Source organism: Bufo bufo, chromosome 9 (genome assembly GCF_905171765.1).
Source record: "Bufo bufo chromosome 9, aBufBuf1.1, whole genome shotgun sequence".
Taxonomy (NCBI): domain Eukaryota; kingdom Metazoa; phylum Chordata; class Amphibia; order Anura; family Bufonidae; genus Bufo; species Bufo bufo.
In genome coordinates, this window is record NC_053397.1 from 19,854,020 (window position 1) to 19,877,417 (window position 23,398).

Below are 23,398 nucleotides of genomic sequence, written 5' to 3' on the forward strand. Positions count from 1 at the left end.
TAGTCACATGTTCAATTATAACTACCTATGCTCTAAATAATTCTTATATAATCATGGAAAGGCTGGCATTGGGCATGGGTGCCAGCAAAGTATGCAATTTAAAGAAGACCCGTCACCTGTCCTGACATGTCTGTTTTAGTAAACACCTGTGTTGCCTATTAAATACAATTCTGAAGCATGTTTTATCATTGCTCTGCGCTGTTCCTCTGTTGTTCCTCCTAGAAACGTATCAATAAATTGAGTCTAACAGTTGCTCTTGTCAAAGGGGCGCGTTCCCACACAGTCAGATACCGTCAGCTCTCATTGGACAGTTGTCAAAGGGGCGTGTTCCCACACAGTCAGATACCGCCAGCTCTCATTGGACAGTTGTCAAAGGGGCGTGTTCCCACACAGTCAGATACCGCCAGCTCTCATTGGACAGTTGTCAAAGGGGCGTGTTCCCACACAGTCAGATACCGCCAGCTCTCATTGGACAGTTGTCAAAGGGGCGTGTTCCCACACAGTCAGATACCGCCAGCTCTCATTGGACAGTGTCAGATAGCGCAGGGACGACCCCCCCCCCAACACCAAGTTGTCAATTTATTCATTACATTTCCAGGAATAATAACAGATGAACGGCACAGCATCGTGGGATAAGGAAAGATGCTCCATAGGTGATCACTTTTGGGGAATACAATTATGTACTAAAAGAGACAAGTCAGGAGAGGGGACAGGGCCCCTTTAAAATGAAAACTAAACACATGCATTCAATAAATTCACACAGCAGATATTTATATTTTCGCCTAATATTCTAGTAAAATATTCCTGTGGATCAGAAAATCAACACACCGCTGCAAAATGAGGTCAGCCTTCAGCGTCTCTGCTAATCTGGGAATAGGGGACGCGTGGAGAGCTGCAGCCGGGGCCGCACCACCACCGCACCTGCCATTACTAAAACACACGCCAACTCGCTGCTTTCTCTATCCGCTCATGCCGCAGGATCGCCACTGGGGAGCCGAGCGCAGCGTGGAGGGAGCTGGAAATACAAAGACTAACTGGCCGTAAAATCAGGATTCAGCGTCAGACAGCTGCAGGGTCACACTGTAGTATAAGCCATAGCAGGAACATGTGCTCCGGTAATGATGTGTTATGTAAGCAGATTACAATGTTACTGCCTCTACGTGACACCGGCTGCAAACAAAAACCAGTCCGAATCTCAATTGGAGTAAAGAACTAAAGTGTTGCTCGGAGAGGCTTACATGGGGTGTCCACTTTACTACTGATGGCCTATCCACAGGATCAGCTGTCCTGCAGTAGCTCCAGTGAGGGAAGTCGCTGCCTGGACTACAAAGCCCAGTCCATCGTGTAGTGAACGGCACCGATTACTGCAGCACTACTCAATGAAAGCAGCGCTGCAGGAACACGATGCACTCACCACACAATGGACCGAACTGTGCAGAGCCGGCACTGACTTCTGGTGCCGGAGCTGATCGGCAGGTGTGCAGGGTGTCAGACCACCGACAATGAAGTACGGATAGGCAATCAATTGTAAAGGAGTGGACTAACCCTTTAAAGCCAGTGATAGGCAAAAGAGAGAAACCAGCTAAAATAGGGTCTGTATAATAACACAGCTCTTGATCTCATCGGAATGTCTCAGTAGTGCAGCCTCAGGCTTAGGGCCTGCAACTCCCTGTCATTATATCTCAACCTAGAAAAACCATATTAAAAAGAGGTTTTCATGTTTTATGTATACTGAAATGCATTTGATGATTTTTTTTTTTTTTTCAGGTGGATCTCCTTTACATCAGTTTAACACGAGCAGCATGTGATCTGTGATGCAGATGAGCCATGATCAGTACGGGAAACACGGCCATCACGCAAACTGTATTTTCCAGACTGAACACGCTCATGTGAAACTGCCCTTAATTAAACTGCCCTACTGTTCAGGCGCTCTCGAGATCAGGAAATCGGCAACAAGGACCCATGTGAGAAGGTGGACAGCAGCGTGCATACCAGGTATAAAGTGAAAATACAGTAGGCACAAGACGATATTAGGGTTCACTGAATCCTAAGATGGACAATTAGACCGCATTCACATCATGTTTAGGCCTATATTTGACGTATGCACTGGAAAAAGCTCAAGGTGTATAAGCCAAACGTAACTATACACTTCACTTACCCAATGGAGGAAATTTTTGCGGTATGATGTAATGCGGTAGGCTATGCAATGCAATAAAGAGGAACCCAATAAAAAGAAGAAAACCAAGTGGTATATATTCTTACTTTTACAATAGGTGCCTATGGTTATGTATCTCACTATCTGCCTATGCCGTGGAATATGTTGCTGCCTTCCATCAGAGGTATACCGCAGGAGATCCTGGCAGCATAACCGTCCAATGTCAGCTCTAAATGTGATGTGACCAGAGCCTTACCAACACACAATGTGGTAATATCAAGTGAGTAGCAAGTCATTTCATCCGACAACCAAATATCTATATTCTGTGTAAACACCTGGACACTTCACATATATACTACTCAGGAGCTATTCTGCTGGGACTTACCATACGAAGGACAAGTAGAGTGCCGTCAAACACTGCAAGTGGCATGGAAGTTTCCTTATGGCCTCTGTCTGGCTGGTATACGTTGGCATACCTTTTTTTTTTTTTTTTTAGCTGTATGGAATAGTCTGTTGTGTTATACCATAGAGCAGGCATGCTCAACCTGCGGCCCTCCAGCTGTTGTAAAACTACAACTCCCACAATGCCCTGCTGTAGGCTGATAGCTGTAGGCTGTTCAGGTATGCTGGGAGTTGTAGTTTTGCAACAGCTGGAGGGACGCAGGTGGAGCATGCCTGCCATAGAGCATCCTGCAAAAAATGTATACACACAGTATACATTTTTAAAAATGGGAGCCAATGGGCAATGTATGTCACCATGTGGCCATACGCTGGAGGTAAACGGTGGGAGATCTATGACATGCGCTGCAAATAGGTGAAATAAAACTAAAACAATGTAGCTGTTGCGCTGTAATATATCTGTGGCTATCATTGTACACAAAGGACATATAAGGTCTATGGGTATTTGAGAATCATCCCGTAAGAAATAGACCCTAGTGCCGACTACCCCCTCCAAACGGGGCCGTCTTCTGCTGGATCGAATATTGTATCAGAGCCGTGGCCAGCAAGAACATTCCCTTGTATTCTGGTGGGCAAGTCCAAGGCTGGGTTAGTCACTAATTCTGTCTCGTATATGCTCCAATATACCTTACTTTGTAAACCTATGCATCTACGTCATACAAGGCATCATCATTACAACACCTTTGTATATAAAATAGTGACACGTACGTTGGAATGGCTCGCCACGTGTCCCACCTGCGCTGCGGCACCTCCAGAGGGCTACTCCCTGCTCTCAGGAAGATGTCTGAGTGGTTGGATGAGGAGGAGCTGGAGGATTTAGCTTCAGTTCCTAATGGCTGGAGAAGATGGTCTTCCGACATCCGGTTCCAGACTGCTGTTTGTGGGGAGGAGGTATGAGTCTTCTTCCTGGCATGGTGGGTGAAAAGGAGGGAAGCAAATCGAGTCACCAAGTAATAATATGGTTAGAAAAAAAACAATACTAGATCATAGTGCCCAGCGTTCACATTTCTAACAGCTTAGGCTGTGTATGCAAATGCGTCGGTGTAGCCATAGATCTGATGGAGGTCAAATGAATGTCCTTTTGGCCTCCATCAGGGTGGTACGGATCGCCATATACATTTTTGTATTTATATAGAAATGTGGCAAACTGCACATGTCTTAGGCCCCTCATTCACCTAACAGAGGCAATAAGAGCGTCCTTTGACCTCCGTCAGGCCTGTTTCAGTACAGAATACAGCATTAGGAATAAAATCGAAACCTTACCAGACTGCATGGCTCTGCGCCCCGAAATTTATCAGGTCTACAGATTCACAGTTTGTATTTCCAAAGGCACTGGGAGAGTCTTCAGTGATCACAGAGAAGTCACTACTTAGACTGGTGGCGCTGCCACGATCTCGAGGTTCTAGCGGAAAGGAAGAAAATCAATTTATACACACATTAACACAAAAACAATCCGTTTAGGGATTCACACGACAGCGGCCGTCACACAGCCATTTTCAGAGTCAATTAAAGGCTATAAGGGCTATTGACGTGGCCGTCTTTTATAACAGCCACTGAATATCAGCGATCATAAAATAGGAAATGTCCTATTTTGGCCATTTTCACGACCAGATGGACCCCACTGTAATCAATGAGCTAGTTTTTAACGTCCGTATAGACTGGAGTGCACCCATCTATTGGCCATTAAAGATGGCCACCAGGGTGTTTCAGAAGAAAAAAAACTCACCTCATCCACTTGGACCCCCGAACCCTCGCTATTCACTGGATGCAGAAAGACCTGACGTCACGTGGGTTCGAGGAACGATGGGGGAAGGCAATGGGAATTTTATATGAGGGCGAGATATATATATACAGTACAGACCAAAAGGTTGGACACACCTTCTCATTCAAAGAGTTTTCTTTATTTTCATGACTATGAAGGCATCAAAACTATGAATTAACACATGTGGAATTATATACATAACAAACAAGTGTGAAACAACTGAAAATATGTCATATTCTAGGTTCTTCAAAGTAGCCACCTTTTGCTTTGATTACTGCTTTGCACACTCTTGGCATTCTCTTGATGAGCTTCAAGAGGTAGTCCCCTGAAATGGTCTTCCAACAGTCTTGAAGGAGTTCCCAGAGATGCTTAGCACTTGTTGGCCCTTTTGCCTTCACTCTGCGGTCCAGCTCACCCCAAACCATCTCGATTGGGTTCAGGTCCGGTGACTGTGGAGGCCAGGTCATCTGGCGCAGCACCCCATCACTCTCCTTCATGGTCAAATAGCCCTTACTTTCAAAGTTTTCCCAATTTTTCGGCTGACTGACTGACCTTCATTTCTTAAAGTAATGATGGCCACTCGTTTTTCTTTACTTAGCTGCTTTTTTCTTGCCATAATACAAATTCTAACAGTCTATTCAGTAGGACTATCAGCTGTGTATCCACCTGACTTCTCCTCAACGCCACTGATGGTCCCAACCCCATTTATAAGGCAAGAAATCCCACTTATTAAACCTGACAGGGCACACCTGTGAAGTGAAAACCATTTCAGGGGACTACCTCTTGAAGCTCATCAAGAAAATGCCAAGAGTGTGCAAAGCAGTAATCAAAGCAAAAGGTGGCTACTTTGAAGAACCTAGAATATGACATATTTTCAGTTGTTTCACACTTGTTTGTTATGTATATAATTCCACATGTGTTCATTCATAGTTTTGATGCCTTCATAGTCATGAAAATAAAGAAAACTCTTTGAATGAGAAGGTGTGTCCAAACTTTTGGTCTGTACTGTATATATGTGTGTGTAGGCACAACTTGGGCCATAATATATTTATGGGAGCACAACTTGAGGACTATTCTAACCAGGCCTGTGGAGTTGGAGCTTCCTTTGGTTGCATTCGGACTAAAAAGATACCAACTCCAGCTTAAACAAAAAATTCTCTTAGGAAGTTTACAAATGTTAATAAAATATATTCATGTTCTATCAATCTCATTTTGAAAAACATGTCTGCCGGGCTCTCTCCAGCCTCCTTCTCCAGACCCGAGGATGCCAGAAGGCCGTCGAGAGTTATGAAAACGGCATAGCTTCCGGGGCTAAGTCACTTAAGTCAATGGGAGTTACCAAATTGCGTAACTCCGGCGCTTTGGCTTCCTCGAGCCCCCTGGTGTCCCCAGGTTGGGATTAAGAGAACCCTGCGGCCATGTTTTTCAATATGGGAATACCCCTTTAAGTGCCCTATTCACTCCTCTTTGACCAGTCACTGCGGCAATAAAAAAGCATTCCGGCCACTGACAAGTACAGTAGACGTCAATACAGTCTCGCCGCTTTCATCCCTACGCAGCCATGTCACCAGTTTGCTATGTGTTTTCCAGGTGACACTTTCCCTTAAAGTTATTTGTTCATTTTGTTATTTGTTCAGAAATTGTATTCCAACAAATCTGCTTTATGTTCTATCTAAAAAGCCTGATTATTGATATAATGGGGAGAAAAAGCCAGATATTACCATTTTATTACAGGGAATTTGTTATTACTAATTATTGGCCATTTATGAAGGAGTCGGAGTCAGACTATGATAAAATAGAGGAGTCGGACCTTTGGCATACCGACTCCACAGCCTGGTTATAACTATCTATTCTGGGGCACAGATGGGGGCAATTATAACTACATGGGGCACAAAAGGGTGCGTTATTTACACTGGAGTCACTATATATATATATATATATATATATATATATATATATATAAAATGTATACACATACATACACACATATACATTGAGGCCACTGCAGGAGTTGGGCTTTTAAATTAAATAAAAAATCCAATGAAAATCATAAATTTTTTTATTGCCTTTTTCACGGCTTTTAAACATGGATGCAATATAGTTGAAAGATGCCCATGCAAAAGGGAATAACTATTAGATCGGTGAAAGTCCGACCTTTGGGACCTCGAGATCACGACCCCCCCTTCCCGTCTTGTGGACAGAGGCTTACTTGATATATAACTGGCATACAGTTTTTTTTTTGCCTTCCTCTGGATCAACTTGCAGGATAACAGGCCGAACTGGATGGACAGATGTCTTTTTTCGGCCTTATCTACTATGTTACCCCTTTAATCCAGCAATGGGACCACACAGATGCCATATTAAAGGAAAGTCCCTGTATTCATATAGGTTTTCTCTGATTTGAGTAACTATATAATAAAACACTAATAAGACACTGAAGTCAAAATACATGTACTGAACGTACAACACCTACTTAATGCACAGAAATCTTCTAATGTTAATCCAGGATCTCGCGCCTGTGAACTTTTCCGCCTGCAAGATAGAAAGATCATTACACCCATCATTCACCTTGTTCCTGCACCATCACCTGCCCGGTGCCACATCACCCCCACACATATGGAATCGGATGTACACATCAGTGTTAAAGGGAACCTGCCCCATTTCTGACACTGTACACATAATATGGTCCTGCTTCTTTTACTGCGCGGTGCACTTCCATACACACCTCCATGTGAGGCAGGTCCCGGACGGGGAAGATTTCCAGCAGAGAATAAATTAAACAAACTGGGTCAGGACACTAGAGGTTTCATGGCCTCCATCGATATCCCATCACCAGTTCTGCTAACGAGGTCAGCAGCTTTCTCTCTACCGTTACAGGCGCAAGTCAGCTTACCGTGTTTTTCTCCCCGATGAGGAGAACTCGTCTGAAGTGATGTGCTTCAGAAAATTGAAGCAGAAGAAAAATATCTGGAAGGGGGAGGGAAATGGAATCGTTATTAATTGCGGAAAATCAGGAAAAACAATCACAGTTAATGAGCAAATTATGTACAAAGAATTTAAAGGGGTCTCCCATCTTTTAAAGTGATGTGTATATAGCTAGGATATGCCACGACTATGTTTGTGGGGGTCTGACTTCAAACTCCCATGAACATAGGAATGAAGGACCCATAGTGCTGCGCCCATTCTGCAGGTAAATGGGGCTGGCTGCAGTTCTCTGCACAGCCGGGTTTCTGAGATGTCTCTGTGCTGAAAAAACAGCAGAGGAGCTGCAGGCTTCAACCAATGCTGTGGCCCCTTCATTCTCAGGATCGGTGGGAATCCTAAATCTGACCACCGCCCATGAAGGGTGGCATAAATACAACGATAAATATTCCCCATACAGCTCTAAATATTCTGCTTCCGTTCACACAGTATATTATAAAGTTGTCTGCCTGCAGCTACCACTAGGGGGAGCTCATTGCATACATATGTATACAGCTACCACTGAACCCAAGTGAAGATGTAAAGATCTCTATGTTTCTATGCACTCTGCTCCCCATAGTGGTGGCCACCGGAAAATGCGGTGAATCCAGAAAAGGAGTTCAGCGTTGGGTACCCCTTCCTCACCATGGGATCAATAGCAGTGGCTTGGTATACTTCCATCTCCATGCTACATCAGAGATCTATCCAGGCTTGTGGGGACAAATCTCGTCTATTCTTCAAGTACCGGACACGCAGTCTCCTAATAACTGCACTTATTACAGCAGAGGGCGCCAGTGGGGTTATTGGTGCAGGAGGACTACTACTCCCAGCCAGAGCTCTGCCTTTATGTACATTGATGCATGAACTCCTCTCTTCTTTGGTTTGCCTTTGCACGGCTACAAATGAGCAGCAGCCCGTTCTCGCTCGCAGTCTGATCGTGGATCGGGTTTACGTCAATGATTAAAAGGAAGCAGACACGGAGACAAGAAAGGGAATGAAAAAATTTTGCAGCCGACTGCTGAGCGCTCGCAGACAGATGCTGGTTGGGTTTGTGGAAAGAAGTGTTTTCCTTTGACGAATCTTGCTCATTAGATCGAGGAAAGAACGTCGAATGTCTATATACAGCTGCCTGTCGGAGAGCGCCGTCTTTCATCGTACACAAGCAGTCGCTACGCAATTACAGCAGAAATGTACTTCCAGTAAACCAGCAATGTGCAAACACAACCAGAACCACCCAACGTGGAGAGAGAAATTAACAGCGACATAGCAGAGCTGAACTTGTAGTGGAAATTACCATGGGCTGTTGGTGGGTTTCCATTGCTGTGCTGCCTTGTGAAGACTGCAAGCTCTTCTTATGGAGAGGCCGTTAGTAAAGCGTCTCAAAGACAATGATTCCTGGGAAAATTATGCAAAATAGGTCTCTCCAGCGCCACCTATAGGTCATTGTCAAGAAGGAAACTGCATCCATCCAAAGCTTTATTGGGGATCAATGGTGGGGGGAGGGGTGTATGCAGAGGTCATAATAAAACTTAGTAAGGGCTTCCCTCCTTGTGATATTATTTTGCCAAATGTAATTTTTTTTAGACAGGGTCGGCTTTCTGAACACCGTATGTCTCAATGTATTTATTTACATCAGACCACTGGCATAAATACAGTGATACATCTCTCCCTGTCCTCCACTTCCTCTCACAGAATGTATTACAAAACTGTCTGCCTGCAGCCACCACTAGGGGGAGCTCACTGCATAAAAATGTACAGTTACACTGAATTCCACTGGAGCTCTAAGATCTCTATGCACTGGGCTCCCCCTACTAGCAGCTGCAGAAAAATATGGTGGTCTTATGCCAGGAAGCAAGAGAAGGAGTACAGCATCAGGCCCTTTCTCCACCCAGGCCCCACTGCACCAACCTCTATGACCACTAGAATGAAGTGTTTTTTTTTTTCCAACAGATAGGATAGGCTGCTGCTGACCTTCAAAAAAGCTGTATAACCCCTTTAAGGACAATTCCTCACAGCTGTGGTCTCCATCCTGTGGCTCTAGGACCGTTGTATAACTACAACTCCATGCATGTTCAGATAGTCGCAGACTTTCGGAATATACTGGGAGGTTTAGTTCTGCAACACCTTGAGAGCCATAGGTTGGAAACCAGGGGTCCACAATGAATAACTAATTACCGTTATGGAGGAGGGAGTACAAAATCAGAAAAACGTGTGCCGCCTTCCGTAGTATCAGCTGGCTGGTTGTCAACCTCAGAACTGTTCGGGTATTTGTCAGGCAGTAATTGACTGAAGTTCTAAAGGGCATCTGTCAGCAGACTTGTCCCTATGACACTGGCTGACCTGTTACATGTGCACTTGGCAGCTGAAGGCGTCTGTGTTGGTCTCATGTTCCTATGTGCCCGCATTGCTGAGAAAAATGATGTTTTATTATATGCAAATGAGCCTCTAGGAGCAACAGGGGCGTTACCATTACACCTAGAGGCTCTGCTCTCTCTGCAACTGCAGTGCCCTCTGCACTTTGATTAACAGAGCCAGCTGTGATCATGTTTACACTACCTGGCCGTGTCAAAGTGCAGAGGGTGCGGCAGTTGCAGAGAGAGCGGATCCTCTAGGTGTAATGGTAACGCCCCCGTTGCTCCTAGAGGTTCATTTGCATATAATAAAACATCATTTTTCTCAGCAATGCGGGCACATATGAACATGGGACCAACACAGATGCCTTCAGCTGCCAAGCGCACATGTAACAGGTCAGCCGGTGCCATAGGTACAAAACTGCTGACAGATGCCCTTTAACGTATAGAAAAGAACAATATGCAGAACTCACCTCTTCACCCTTAATAAGGCGATCTACCAACATGTGCCTGAAAGTGAGCAAAAGGGCATAATGAGTACAAGACTGGGGGTGCAATCACACATTGATTCCCCCTAATGTAAAGCGTTTTTTTTTTTTTAAATATGTCCAACGACAGGAAATATATACTGTATATAAAACCCAAACAACTGAAGTGACTCACCCAAAGAGGTACCAGTCATAGGCCACAGTCAGGTAAAGGATCTCGGCTGGCTCCAACGAGTTGTGGACCACCCCGTCCTATAAACAGAATTACCAGTAAAGTCAGTAAGCAGTGTGCCTACATCTGCTAACACTATAGTGCAAATATAGTATGCCTACACCCACCACTAGGGGGAGTGTAGGAGCTTACTGCATACCCTGTTACACTGAATTCAATAATAAATCCGATTGCAGTAAGCTCTTTTGCTCCCCCTAGTGGTGGCGGCAGATAACCCCTTAAAAAATCAGGTAGACATTCACTAAAATTTACAAGCAAAATATCTGGCAGGTCCTAAATAGCCCTGGCCGTACAAACTGACCCTCAACGGACCACCACAGAAGAATACTGCATCTGGAGTCGACGTAATCATTACAGTTTATATCCTATCAGATAGATGTGGGAGTTTATAAAGGCATCAGAGGAAGAAGACATGGAGTAATGGAGGTCTGCACAACGAGGAGTACTCAGAGTGCTAAACCAACATCACCGCTATGCCGTCCACCGCGTAGCTTCTTTTATGGCACATGGTAGGAGGCATACGCCCCTTGATCCCTGCACATACATATCTGCTGCTTTGATGCTAAAATGGACTTCTTGCTGAATCATGCAATCATAAATGGGCAGCACGGTGGCTCAGTGGTTAGGACTGGTGCCTTGCAGCGCTGAGGTCCTAGGTTCAAATCTGAGCACAGACATCTGCACGGAGCTTGCATGTTCTCCCCGTGTTTGCGTGGGTTTCCTCCCCCACTCCAAATACATACTGATAGGGAACTTAGATTGTGAGCCCCATTGGGGACAGTGTGACGCTAATGTCTGTAAAGCGCTGAGGAATATAGTAGTTCTATTTAAGTAATATAAATAAATGAAATCGCTTTCACAGTGCTTAACCCACCTGCCGACAAAGTGCCTTGTAAGAAGCATAAATTATAAATAATCTGCCGGCATAAAAGAAAATTCTAGTCCTGACGAGAACGAGGGATCGGAGGGCAGTTTATACGGAAGATTAGAAAATCCCACTAAGAATGCAGCAGCTGTAAAACGCGTTGGTCAGTTCATCCAAATTAGTGTCAAATCAATATTCATGTCGGCCGGGAGATCCCCGTCTGTAATTATACATATATACATACACATACATATAATGTACATCCTCCCCTATCCCTTGATGGACTTGTCTTTTTTTCAACCGTATTAACTATGTAACTGTACACACACACATATACACACACACACATACATATACACAGAATAGAAGAAAGGCTCCAGCACCAGACAGACGTAGTAAATAATCCCGATCTTTATTCGTCACCAAAATTCAGGTAGGTACAGCAAACAGTGACACTGGCTCCCACTTATTCCCAAAGATCTACGCGTTTCGAACAGTAGTGTTCTTAGTCAGGATCATGACTAAGAACACTACTGTTCGAAACGCATAGATCTTTGGGAATAAGTGGGAGCCAGTGTCACTGTTTGCTGTACCTACCTGAATTTTGGTGACGAATAAAGATCGGGATTATTTACTACGTCTATGTCTGGTGCTGGAGCCTTTCTTCTATTCTGTGGATTACTATTGAGGACTGGCTTGAGTCCGCCCCATGCACCGCTACACAGGACAAGAAGGTGAGCTGGCTGTAACCTCTTCTATACTATACATACATATACATACATACACACACACACAACCTTACCCTTTGAACACAACTTTTCTAAAGGTTCCTATTGTTTGATGAATTATGAATACAGCTCTGAGCCGAGTTACAAGTCATTTTTTGAACAAAGAAAGATCTAATTATAAGAATAGAATAAAACATAACCAAAGAATGAAAATTTAACCACTTTTGGTAGGAAAGGTGCAAGTCTTTTTAATTGTCATTTACGGCAATGGCTTAGATTCAGTGAGAAAAATAAAAAGTGACCGATCCTTTAAAGAAGTTGGCTGAAATTATAAAACGTTATCCAAAAACAGCGCCACCCTCTAGGCAGAGCCCGGTATTACAGCACAGCCCCAATCACTTGTAAGCTAATCTTCTTAAGGCTGTGTTCACACTGGCTTTATTGCAGGATATATAATAGATCCATTTTGTACTCCAATTGACTTATAATGGGTCAATTTGAGCATATTTAGAGGAATTTTTGGCCATTCCATAGGATAGACTAACTCGCTGAAAGGAATCGACGGTTTAACCCTTTCTACCCCGAGCCAGTTTTCACCTTCCTGCCCAGGCCATTTATTGCAAATCTGACATGTGTCACTTTATGTGGTAATAACTTTGGAACACTTTTATTTATCCAAGCCATTCTGAGATTGTTTTCTCGTGACACATTGTACCTTATCATAGTCATAAATTTGAGTCAATATATTTCACCTTTATGAAAAAATCCCAAATTTACCAAACATTTTGAAAAATTAGCAATTTTTAACATTTCTATTTCTCTGCTTTTAAAACTGAAAGTGATACCTCATAAAATATTTATTACTTAACATTCCCCATATGTCTACTTTATGTTGGCATCATTTTGTAAATGTCATTTTATTTTTTTAGGACGTTAAAAGGCTTAGAATTTTAGAAACAAATCTTAACATTTTTAAGAAAGTTTCCAAAACCCACATTTAAAGGACCAGTTCAGGTCTGAAGTCACTTTGTGGGGCTTACATAGTGGAACCCCCCCCCATAAATGACCCCATTGTAGAAACTACACCCCTCAAGCTACTCAAAAAAGATTTTACAAACTTTGTTAACCCTTTAGGTGTTCCACAAGAATTAAAGGAAAATAGAGATGAAATTTCAAAATTTCACTTTTTGGCAGATTTTCCATTTTAATCAATTTTTTTCTTTAAAGAGGACCTTTCACTTGTAAAAACTATGTGAACTGAGTATGCTGCCATATAGAGCGGCGCCCGGGGATCTCACTGCACTTACTATTATCCCCGGGCGCCGCTCCGTTCTCCCGTTATAGGCTCTGGTACCTTTGCTCCTTAAGTTATAGTAGGCGGGTCTTCCCTTGTCCTGTGGGCGTCTCCTTCTCCTAGGCTGCAGCGCTGGCCAATCGCAGCGCACAGCTCACAGCCTGGGAGGTTTTTTTCTCCCAGGTTGTGAGCTGTGCGCTGCGATTGGCCAGCGCTGCAGCCTAGGAGAAGGAGACGCCCACAGGACAAGGGAAGACCCGCCTACTATAACTTAAGGAGCAAAGGTACCGGAGCCTATAACGGGAGAATGGAGCGGCGCCCGGGGATAATAGTAAGTGCAGTGAGATCCCCGGGCGCCGCTCTATATGGCAGCATACTCAGTTCACATAGTTTATACAAGTGAAAGGTCCTCTTTAACACATCAAGGGTTAACAGCCAAACAAAACTCAATATTTATTACCCTGATTATGTGGTTTACAAAAACACCCCAGATGTGGTCGTAAACTGATGTACGGGCACACGGCAGGGTGCAGAAGAAAAGAAACGCCATATGGTTTCTAAAAGGCAGATTTTGCTGAACTGGTTTTTAGATGCCATGTCCCATTTGAAGCCCCCCTGATGCACCTTTACAGTAGAAACTCCTAAAAGTTGACCCCATTTTGGAAACTAGGGGATAAGGTGGCAGTTTTATTGGTACTATTTTGGGGAAAAAATGGCTGTTTTGGCACGGTTTTTATTTTTTAAAACATTCATCTGACAGGGTAGATCATGTGTTATTTTTATAGAGCAGTTTGTTACGGACGCAATAATATCTAATATGTCTACTTTGTTTGAGTTTTACATAAAGCATTTTTGAAAAAAAAGTATGTTTTTATGTCTCCATTTTCTGAACGCCATTTTTTATATTTTTTTCTGCTGATCGTCTTGTGCAGGGGCTCGTTTTTTGCAGAAAGAGTTAACATTTTTATTGGTACCTTTTTGGGTACATATGATTTTTTGATCATTCATTATTACACTTTATGCGGCAAGGAGACCAAAAAATTGGTAATGTTGGCAAAGTTTTTATTTATTTATTTTTCCAGAGTTCACCTCCTGAGGGGTTAGGTCATGTGATATGATTTTATAGAGCAGATCGTTACGGACGTGGCAATACCCAATACGTATACTTTTTCTTATTTATTTAAGTTTTACACAATAATAGCATTTTTGAAACCAAACAAATGATGCTTTAGTGTCTCCATAGTCTGAGAGCCATAGCTTTTTTTTATTTTTTGACCGATTGTCTTAGGCAGGGTCTCTTTTTTTGGCGGGATGAGGTGACGGTTTGATTGGTACTATTTTGGGGGGCATACGCCTTTTTGATCGCTTGGTGTTGGAATTTTTGTGATGTAAGGTGACAAAAATGGCTTTGTTTGATACGGTTTTTATTTTTTACGGTGTTCACCTGAGGGGTTAGGTCATGTGATATTTTTATATAGCTGGTTGTTACGGACGCAGTGATACGTTTTATTTATTTCACTTTAACACAATAATAGCATATTCGAAACAAAAAAAATAATGTTTAGCAATTTTCTTATGTAGGGGCAAATTTTTTGCGGGATGAGGTGACTGTTTTATTGGTATCATTTTGTGGGACACACGCCTTTTTGATCACTTGGTGTTGCACTTTTTGTAATGTAAGGTGACAAAAATGGCTTTTTTCGACACAGTTTTTATTTTATTTTTTGTATGGTGTTTATCGGACGGGGTGGATCATGTGATATATTTATAGAGCCGTTACGGACGCGGCGATACCTAATATGTGTGTTTTTTCTTTTTTATTTAAATTTTTTTATTATAAAATCAGGGGAAAAGGGGCGTTTTTTCACTTTTCACTTGAAACTTTGTATTTTTTTTATTAAAAACACAAACTTATTTTTTTTTTTTTTTTTTTACTTTATTTCGGACTTTAACATTTGGGGGTCTGATTTTCTCTGCAATGCATTACAATACATCTGTATTGTAATGCATTGCCCGTTAGTGTATTACACTGAGTCATACACTAACAGGTTGCCTAGGAGACCGGGCCTGAGGCTGGATCTCTTGGGCACCCGTAGAAGGCAGGTCCCCATGCCGTGCAAGGCATTGGGCAGCCTCTGCACGGCATCGGGCTGCCTTCGCACCCATCGGGTCCCCGCCACAGCAGCCCGGAGACCCGATGGGCTCACTTACCCGCAGCAAACCCCTTCTATGTCGTGGTCAGCGCTGACCAAGGCATAAAGGGGGTTAACGCGCCGGGATCAGTGTTTTCACCGATGTCGGCGCATACAGCAGGGGTCCGGCTAACGGCAACAGCCGGTCCCCTGCAGCTGATCAGGCAGGCGCAGGGAAATTCTCCAACCCCCACAGTTTAAGTGGACAGTCAGCTGGCTGTTTGTACTAAGTGGACAGTCAGCTGGCTGTTTGTACTGTGTCCAGTGAGCCAGAGCTGATCCACAGTCACAAAACCTCACCGCTAATGCGGTAACAGTGATCAAGCTGGGACTCTGACTGTGTCCAGTCCCAGTGCTGTCACTCCAGTATTAAATAGCTTGCGTCCCTAAAGCATCAGATGAGACCCATGCACTGTATTCGATTCTATGATCTCACGGGACCCTTGCTACTGCTTTGGTCTAAGTCTGGCTAATAATCATACGCCTTGCTCGACGCGTTTCTTATAGCCCTGTGACGGGCCGTTCATCAGGAGCTCATAGGGCATAAAATGATAGAGGCTAACATAGTACATAGGCTAACAGACAGAGCTGACGACTGATGCAGCACCGGCGCTAGTATGGCCATTCCATAGGATAGGTCATCAAGATCAGATTAGTTGGGGTCCCACTCCCAAAACCCTCAGGATCAGCTGACTGAAGGTCTGTAACACTCCAGCAAGTGTGGCATCCCCTTTGCTAACCAGGAACAGCGCACTATATTCTATAGGGCTGAGCTGCAGTACCATGTGCAGCCACTACAAAAGGTGCAGCGCTGGAGAGGACACGGTCGTTGCCGGAGTGCCACGACCCCTTCTGTCAGATGAGAGTTGCGGGTGCCAGGACTGGTTATAAAGATATTTTGCCACCTCAAATTTTGAAAAATCTGATAAATGCTGCAGGCCAAGACAGTGAAGTGTTGCCATGCAATGATATATACTAGACTCCAATTTATAAGCAGTGCAACCCTAACAACCCGTCCGTCTTGGCGTTTCAGCAAAAATAATAAGACTTTTTTTTCTAACCCTGGACAACTCCTTTAAATGCAGGCATCTTCAAAATGGCTGCAGAGCGTCAATGCTGATTGGAGGAGAGGCACTGACTGAAAAAGAACCCCCACCCCCAAGCATCAATCGCATGCCCTTTCATAGAGAGCCCCATTGTTCAAGTGGTATTTGCTGGGGTGTGCCATTACTTTCCGATTGGAGGACCTCTGGGACCCACACCAATCCCCAGTGCTGGTATAGATCTGCACCCCCTTACCTGCTTTCACCCGGAACAGTGACACCCGACACCCTGGCTGCGCAGGGTACTGCAGCCCCATTCATGCCAGAACCGCACCGAACATAAAGTGAGTGCATATCCTAGCAATATACTATCAGACTCTATCAGAGGGGAACACCCGTTTAACTGCTCGAAGGTAGCAGCAACTTAAAGTTGCAGCATTTCCTTGACTGGTTCTCTCTAAGATTTTCCAGGACATGGTAGTATTCATTACAGAAAACAGCGAATAGGGGTAGAGGCAGAGTAAAGTCCTTTCCGATTGCAGTCTCTTTTACCCCACGTCCCTCTGGGTGGTAGAGGACACGTTCATCTGCCATGCTTGCCTGAGACTTTCCCAATCTTTCATTTACAGCTCCTCTCTGCGATATTCTCATTAAGGAAAGCAGCGATCCCTTAAAAGACGTACTCGGGACTGCGAGTTCACAGCTTGCATTTACTTCTCATTTTTGTCTTAGCATTCAGGGATATAAACTGGCTCAATGGCGCAGCAGGCTCGATGTTCAGCCTCTCAGCAGGACTGGAGCACATCGCTCATTATATGCATCAGCACCGCCAAGGAGTCTTACAAGGCAAATAGTTTGGAGCAGATATACGTTTATTACCAGCTGCGATCGAGTTTGTAGGAGAACGGCAAGATGGACGCTGAATTACACGAAGTTTACCTCAGATACAGAAAAATTGCTCTAATCCATAATCCATCATGGGAGCAAACATTACCAAAATATAAAAGGGACAAGTAAGTAAAAATCACTATTAAAGGAGTTCTCCGGGAATGACAAACTGGTCGTCAGCAATCTGTTCTCGAATCTGAGCAGTACTGGTTGCCACCAATAGCAGAGCTGCCTAGGAGGGTGAGAGGCCTCACTACACTGCTCTATAATAGATGTAATGACGTGGCCCTGCCTATGATCCGCCACCATGGAAAACTCACTAATATGTACTATATGCAAGTACCAAGGTGTATTGTGTAGGGAGACCCCCGACCCCCTGACTCACTCCCCCCCAGGCAGCTCTGCCAACACTTTTGTCATGCCCTACATCGTTGACCAATATTTGTGTTACTTCTTATATTTTCTTCATCTGCTTTCTCTTTTAAATTTGTTTGTGAAGCTGCAAGTTCAGGGCTCAGTGGGTGTTCCCTGCCCTTAGGAACTGCAAGTTCAGAGCTCACTGGGTTTTTCCTTTGGGGCTGCAAGTTCAGAGCTCACTGGGTTTTTCCTTTGGGGCTGCAAGTTCAGAGCTCAGTGGGTTTCTCATGTGGAGCTGCAAGTTTAGAGCTCAGTGGGTGTTCCCTGCCTTGAGGAACTGCAAGTTCAGAGCTCACAGAGTTTCCTTTGGGGCTGCATGCTCACAGGTCAGTTGGTTTTCCATGGGCAGCTTCTCTTTCTTCCCTTCCCTTCTCTGTAGCCTGTGCCTCCCTCCCCTGGTGCATCTCACGCTCTGGCCAAGCAGTACAAGCCGTGATGTCTGTAAACTGCAGCTCAGATGTACCGTCAGGCATTTATAACCTGCTCTGTGTGATTAACACCTGAGATGTTGACTATGAATGCCTCTACAGCAAGAAGCAAGAGTAATCAATGACTGCGGGATCAGACGTCACACAACGCTTGTAATCTGTAACCATGGAGAAACCGCTGCATCAACCTAGTATGCATAGATATGCATAGTATCTACAGATACTTGGTAAGGCACCCGAACCCCATGGGTGCTGGTTGATGTTTCTGTAACTTCATGGTGGAGATGTAGGAGTTGCACACATGTGACACGAAGTCTCGGATACCAACGGCTTTAGCACAGCTGTGCTGGATATTCTGAAATCCTGGAAATCTTTAGGCTAGGGCAACATGGCAACTTTGGGTGCCACAAACATCACACAGCCAAAGGTCGCAGTGCATCACAACTACCGAAAGTGAATGGGGTTGTTTTGTGGCCCCAACAAGTTGTTAAAGCTGCGACATGACAGTCACAAGAAATCCATCAGATTAGGATTCCTTGCAACTGTGTCACATTAGCGTGTGGGTCTTCATTCACTGCAATGCAGGCAGCACCACACAACGATTTTTGACTGCGCAATGAGCATCAACGATGTCTAGAAATCTACTTACAGCCCAGAGCGAGAGTCTCAGGAGTGAAATGAAGAGCGGCGTGCGATCCCAGCCGGATATACAGTGCACCAGCAACCCACTGTTATCTGCAAGGAAAGAGAAGAGAACGCCTTAAGTCAGTTCCGGGTTTATATTCATTAGGTATAATTGTACTCCAGATTACAATTCTCCTGGCCCTCAGGGTCAGCCCTCTGCCTTTCTCTGGGGCTCACTGACCTTACATACATGGTAATGTAACTTCACGCGGCCGGGCCACCTACTGACAAATGCATCATGTCACCATTCACTGTGAACACAATATTACTCAGTCTTTATAAGTTTTTCTATTTCTTACAGGTTTCCAGGAGGTTGCAAACCACTTAATATGGACCTGAAGCGTAGCATGTAAGGTAGGGGTTGTCCAGGATTAGAAAAACATGGCTGATTCTTCCCAGAATTAGCGACACACCTATGCATGGGTTGTCACTGGTATTTCAGCTCCACCCTATTAATTTTTATGAGGCTAAGCTGCAATACCAGCCACAATGCATGGACTGGTGTGGCGCTGTTTCTAGTAGAAAGCAGCCATGTATTATTACCCCTGCCCACAAGCAATCTATCCGTTCTGTCATGATAATGCAACGCTCTATTTTACGTCTTATTTCAATTTCCCCATTTTCAAAGCCACTGCTTGCCGTCAGTGGTTTTACATTCAGAGGCTTAAAGGCTATGTACACTTTCGCAACCTTCCTTATTGCTCCGAAGTGTCTGCAAGGAAAAAAGCAGCAACACTGCAAATAGTCTTCATTAAAAATTTCCAACAATTTTGTGTGTACACTTGCTATGCACTTATAGGTCTCCATGGTCGCAGATATTGCAGTCATACTGCCTTCCATTTATTCCCTGCTTCTTCCTAACATATATTTGGCATTTCAGCAGGATATAGGGAACATAATGCAAAAAGCACAGGACTGCAGGATCAGACTACACAGGGTTTGTTTGTTGTCTGTTACCATGGAGATGCAGAAGTCTGCATAGGAGCTGTAGATACATAGTGACAGGAAACACTGAAATTAAAAGTTGCTTCTGCCATAGGCATTGCAGTAAAATAATAGAGCCGTGAAAAAAAAAGTGTATATTGGTTTTAAAATCAGCCCAGATGTACTTGTTTCAGTCAAACCTGACGTTTCCCTACCGGGGATCTGTGGATTTTGGGATTCTTTGGAGACAGCAGAGGAATCAGATAGTTGTAGAGGTAGCCCATCCAAATGTAACCTGCCTAGTTATCTATTGATGTGCCCAGACACGGGTACGGCCAAGCATTACAGCAAAGTGAACACATCCTCTTAAAATTTTGCCGGGTACTTGATAATGTATTCAATGCTCCCGGACTCAGGTGGCACAAACAAGTGTGAAATGAGAGCGTTCCTCCCTCTCCAAGAGCTGCATTTCAGGTTCAGCCATGTGTGACTTCACTGCCGGGCCCATGTGAGCGCTGGCGGAGACTCTGCATGTTTAGGGAGCATCTGAAGGACACAAATTCCCATTACCTGACTCATCCTGGAGGTGGATATAAGATTCCTTTTTCTTACATTTAAAGGGGTTGGCCACATTGCAAAGTTTTTCTGTAACTCACTGTACGATGGTCACTGCTGCTGAGGTGCTAAGCACCTTCCATCCATATTCTGTTTAACCAGATCTTTTGTTCCTCGGCGCTGCTCCTGTAAAGAGTGGCTGTGGTGTGCTTTGCCACAGTGGCCCTTACATCCGCCGTCATTGTCCATCCGGCATTGAGCCATCCTGTTCGTTCTTCTACTGTGCAGGCCTCGAAATGAGCAATTGGCGCCTGTGCAGCACAAACATTCTTCTCTGCCTCCAGTGTCCCGTCCTATGTTCTTGTGCGCAGCTGACAAGTGAAGCATACTGTGCAAGCCCTCGTTCAGGCGCCTGCGCAGTATAATACAGGACAGGAGAGTGCAATGCCGGATGGACGGGTGCAGGAAGGCAACAAAGGCCATACAATGATGTCAGCCACTCTTTACAGGAGCACCAGCAAGGAAGAAAAGAGCTGGAAAAACTGAATATGGATGGAAGGTGCTTAGCACACCAGCAGCAGCGACTACCATACAGTGAGTAACAGAAAACATTGGCAAGGTGGCCACCCCTTTAATGCTGTGCTCAGGGTATTGCAGCCTTCACCGAATTAAATTCCATGTGCCGGGATTGTTGTCTGCATGCGGTGCATTGTTAAACACCCACTTTAAATCTACTTCCCTCCTATATCTTTTACTGATATTGAAAGTATCAAACTTTAAAAAGTATATGCCGCCAGGATCAAGCTTATTAAACCAAGCACACTGTCCGCTTGGTTTAATTGGGTTGATCCTGCTGGTCGACTTTGAAAGTTGTGAACGTTGCTGGAAATTCTATGAAGTACATGGCTGTCCAGAGCATCCAGGAGTGGACTACATCCACATTCACATATAGCGTTACCGGTGGGGATCTCGAGTTAGTCGGCCCTAATCTTTTAGCATTTTTTTTTACTACACATTCCAGATTTTCTCCATTTTCCTGGCAACACTTTCAAAGGGAAATCTTCTATTCAGACAAGAGACTCTCACCATCCCAGTTGATGATGTGAATGAGGAGCCTCAGGTAATTCTGCGTCTGCTTCACCAAGTCCCAACTCTGTAAAAAATGGAAGAATGAAAAAAATAATTTAAAAATTTAATGTGACCAACATAACATACACACACACACACACACACATTACATATACACAGCATTACCTCCCCAACTATGCTAATCCCAGGGTGTGTCCTCCATTAGGGAACATCTACGAGCTGTCTACTGGTGTCTGAGATAGTCTGAAATCCACCGCCTACATCATTACAAGCTCAGGTTGTTGCTTTACACTGCAGCTCTGCTCATGTGCCAGGAATTCAATGCATGGGAGGTAATTTCCAAAAACTACAAGCAACTAAATCACCAGTGAAAATAGATGATTATCAGTTAACGACCTTTCTTATAGACTAAAGGTGCGCAAACACCTTCAACAACTGTTGGTTCTTCCTCTCGACACCCCCCATACACATATATGAATGCATGTGTTTTCAATGGCAAGGGGAGACTCCTCTGGCAGTGGCTTATCTCCTACTAGAACAAAAGGACGGGCATTGAGACAAAAGGGCCAGATCCGACCCTCGTTCTGCTTAGATCATCTGCTTGGGGGCAGTCAGGAGACCCCCACACTCGTTAGATAGTTAGCCACCCCGCTGAAACTGAACATACTGTTTAATATATTAAAGGGGCTCTCCAGGCTTTTGATATTGATGACCTATCCTCAGGATAGGTAATCCATATCAGATCGGCGGGGGTCCGACACCCAGCACCCCTGCCGATCAGTTGTATGAAGAGAAGGCGTGCAGTGTGCATGTGCCGTCTCTCTTCCTCCTATGTCTATGGCAAAGCAGCAGCGAGCGAAACGGCACAAGGACACTGCGCAAGCCTTCCCTTCATACAGCTGATCGACGAGGGTGCCCGGTGTTGATCTGATATTGATGACATATCATGAGGCAAGGTCATCAATATTAAAAGCCTGGAGAACCCCTTTAATATATATGTACTTGGAATAGTTAAAGCATTGTCCATTTTGGACAGCCCCATCTCATTAAAAGACTCCCTTTAAATGAATCCGGTAATCTGAACGGATGGAGCGAGTGCTCAATTATCCAGCAGCGCCGTCACAGAGGAAATGAAGCATTACACAGTTTCCACTGAAATTAATGGGCTGTCGATGCAAACCATGGAGGTCCTAGGTTCTCCAGAGAGACGCTCTTTGCAGTGGCTCTCCCTTCTAAGCTATCGGACTGCAGGACGGACCTCACCCGCCGTTCACTCTCAAATATCTAACAGTATATACGAAAAAAGGGTTTTCGAACCCCAAGGCGTATTTTTGATTGGATAAGGAGAGGCAGAGGTGAAAAGTAATTGTGTTTTCATGACATATATATATTTCTCTGCGTGGCGCTTCCCTGGGTGATGCTTGTGCAATGTATATCAGCTCAAAATCACTCTCTAACAAGTGCCAGCTCAGCACTTCCCGCTGCCTGCTGGGCTCTGTCCTAATTCTGCCTGGTGAAAGATGATTAAATCGTGGGCCTCCCTTCTGCAGGATTTTGAGAGGAAAACTTGATCAAGAACCTGCAAACATATGACCGAAAAGCAAGAATCAAGGACATCACTACGAAGACAACTCCGGTACAAGTATGTCAGTTCCTCTGCGGCTTTGTTAGTTGCTCCGTATGGGATCCGTACGACGTGCGCGTGCATCCTGACATGAGGAGGGGATGGAAAAAAAAGGACCTGTTCGCTCTCCTGTCTGTTTCAGTAAATGCTTGCATACCCCATGAAATGACAACTGTGGGGCATCTTTTCTTAGAACTATGCGTGGTGCTGTTCCTCTGTTATACCAGTGCATTACTGTACTGCGGCGGCAGCAGGAAGC

The 23,398-nt window shown here is 44.4% G+C and overlaps 1 protein-coding gene across 7 annotated transcripts in view; it reads right to left on the minus strand.

Moving 5' to 3' along the window:
* The window catches only part of MTMR14 (myotubularin related protein 14), a 66,248-nt gene that overhangs the window by 16,340 nt on the left and 26,510 nt on the right, over positions 1–23,398 (minus strand). For 5 of the 7 annotated variants that reach the window (XR_005774101.1, XM_040406630.1, XM_040406628.1 and 2 more), the window contains exons 10-17: positions 21,513–21,579; positions 18,913–18,998; positions 10,352–10,428; positions 10,162–10,198; positions 7,270–7,343; positions 6,850–6,908; positions 3,878–4,016; positions 3,323–3,520 (exon numbers count right to left, since the gene is read on the minus strand). Coding sequence is in view for 6 of the 7 variants with exons in the window: in XM_040406630.1 (XP_040262564.1) it covers positions 3,323–3,520; positions 3,878–4,016; positions 6,850–6,908; positions 7,270–7,343; positions 10,162–10,198; positions 10,352–10,428; positions 18,913–18,998; positions 21,513–21,579 (737 nt within the window). In the remaining variant the exon portion in view is untranslated. The remainder of the gene's footprint in view (positions 1–3,322; positions 3,521–3,877; positions 4,017–6,849; positions 6,909–7,269; positions 7,344–10,161; positions 10,199–10,351; positions 10,429–18,912; positions 18,999–21,512; positions 21,580–23,398) is intronic. The other 2 variants (XM_040406632.1, XM_040406629.1) reach the window with 1 other exon arrangement.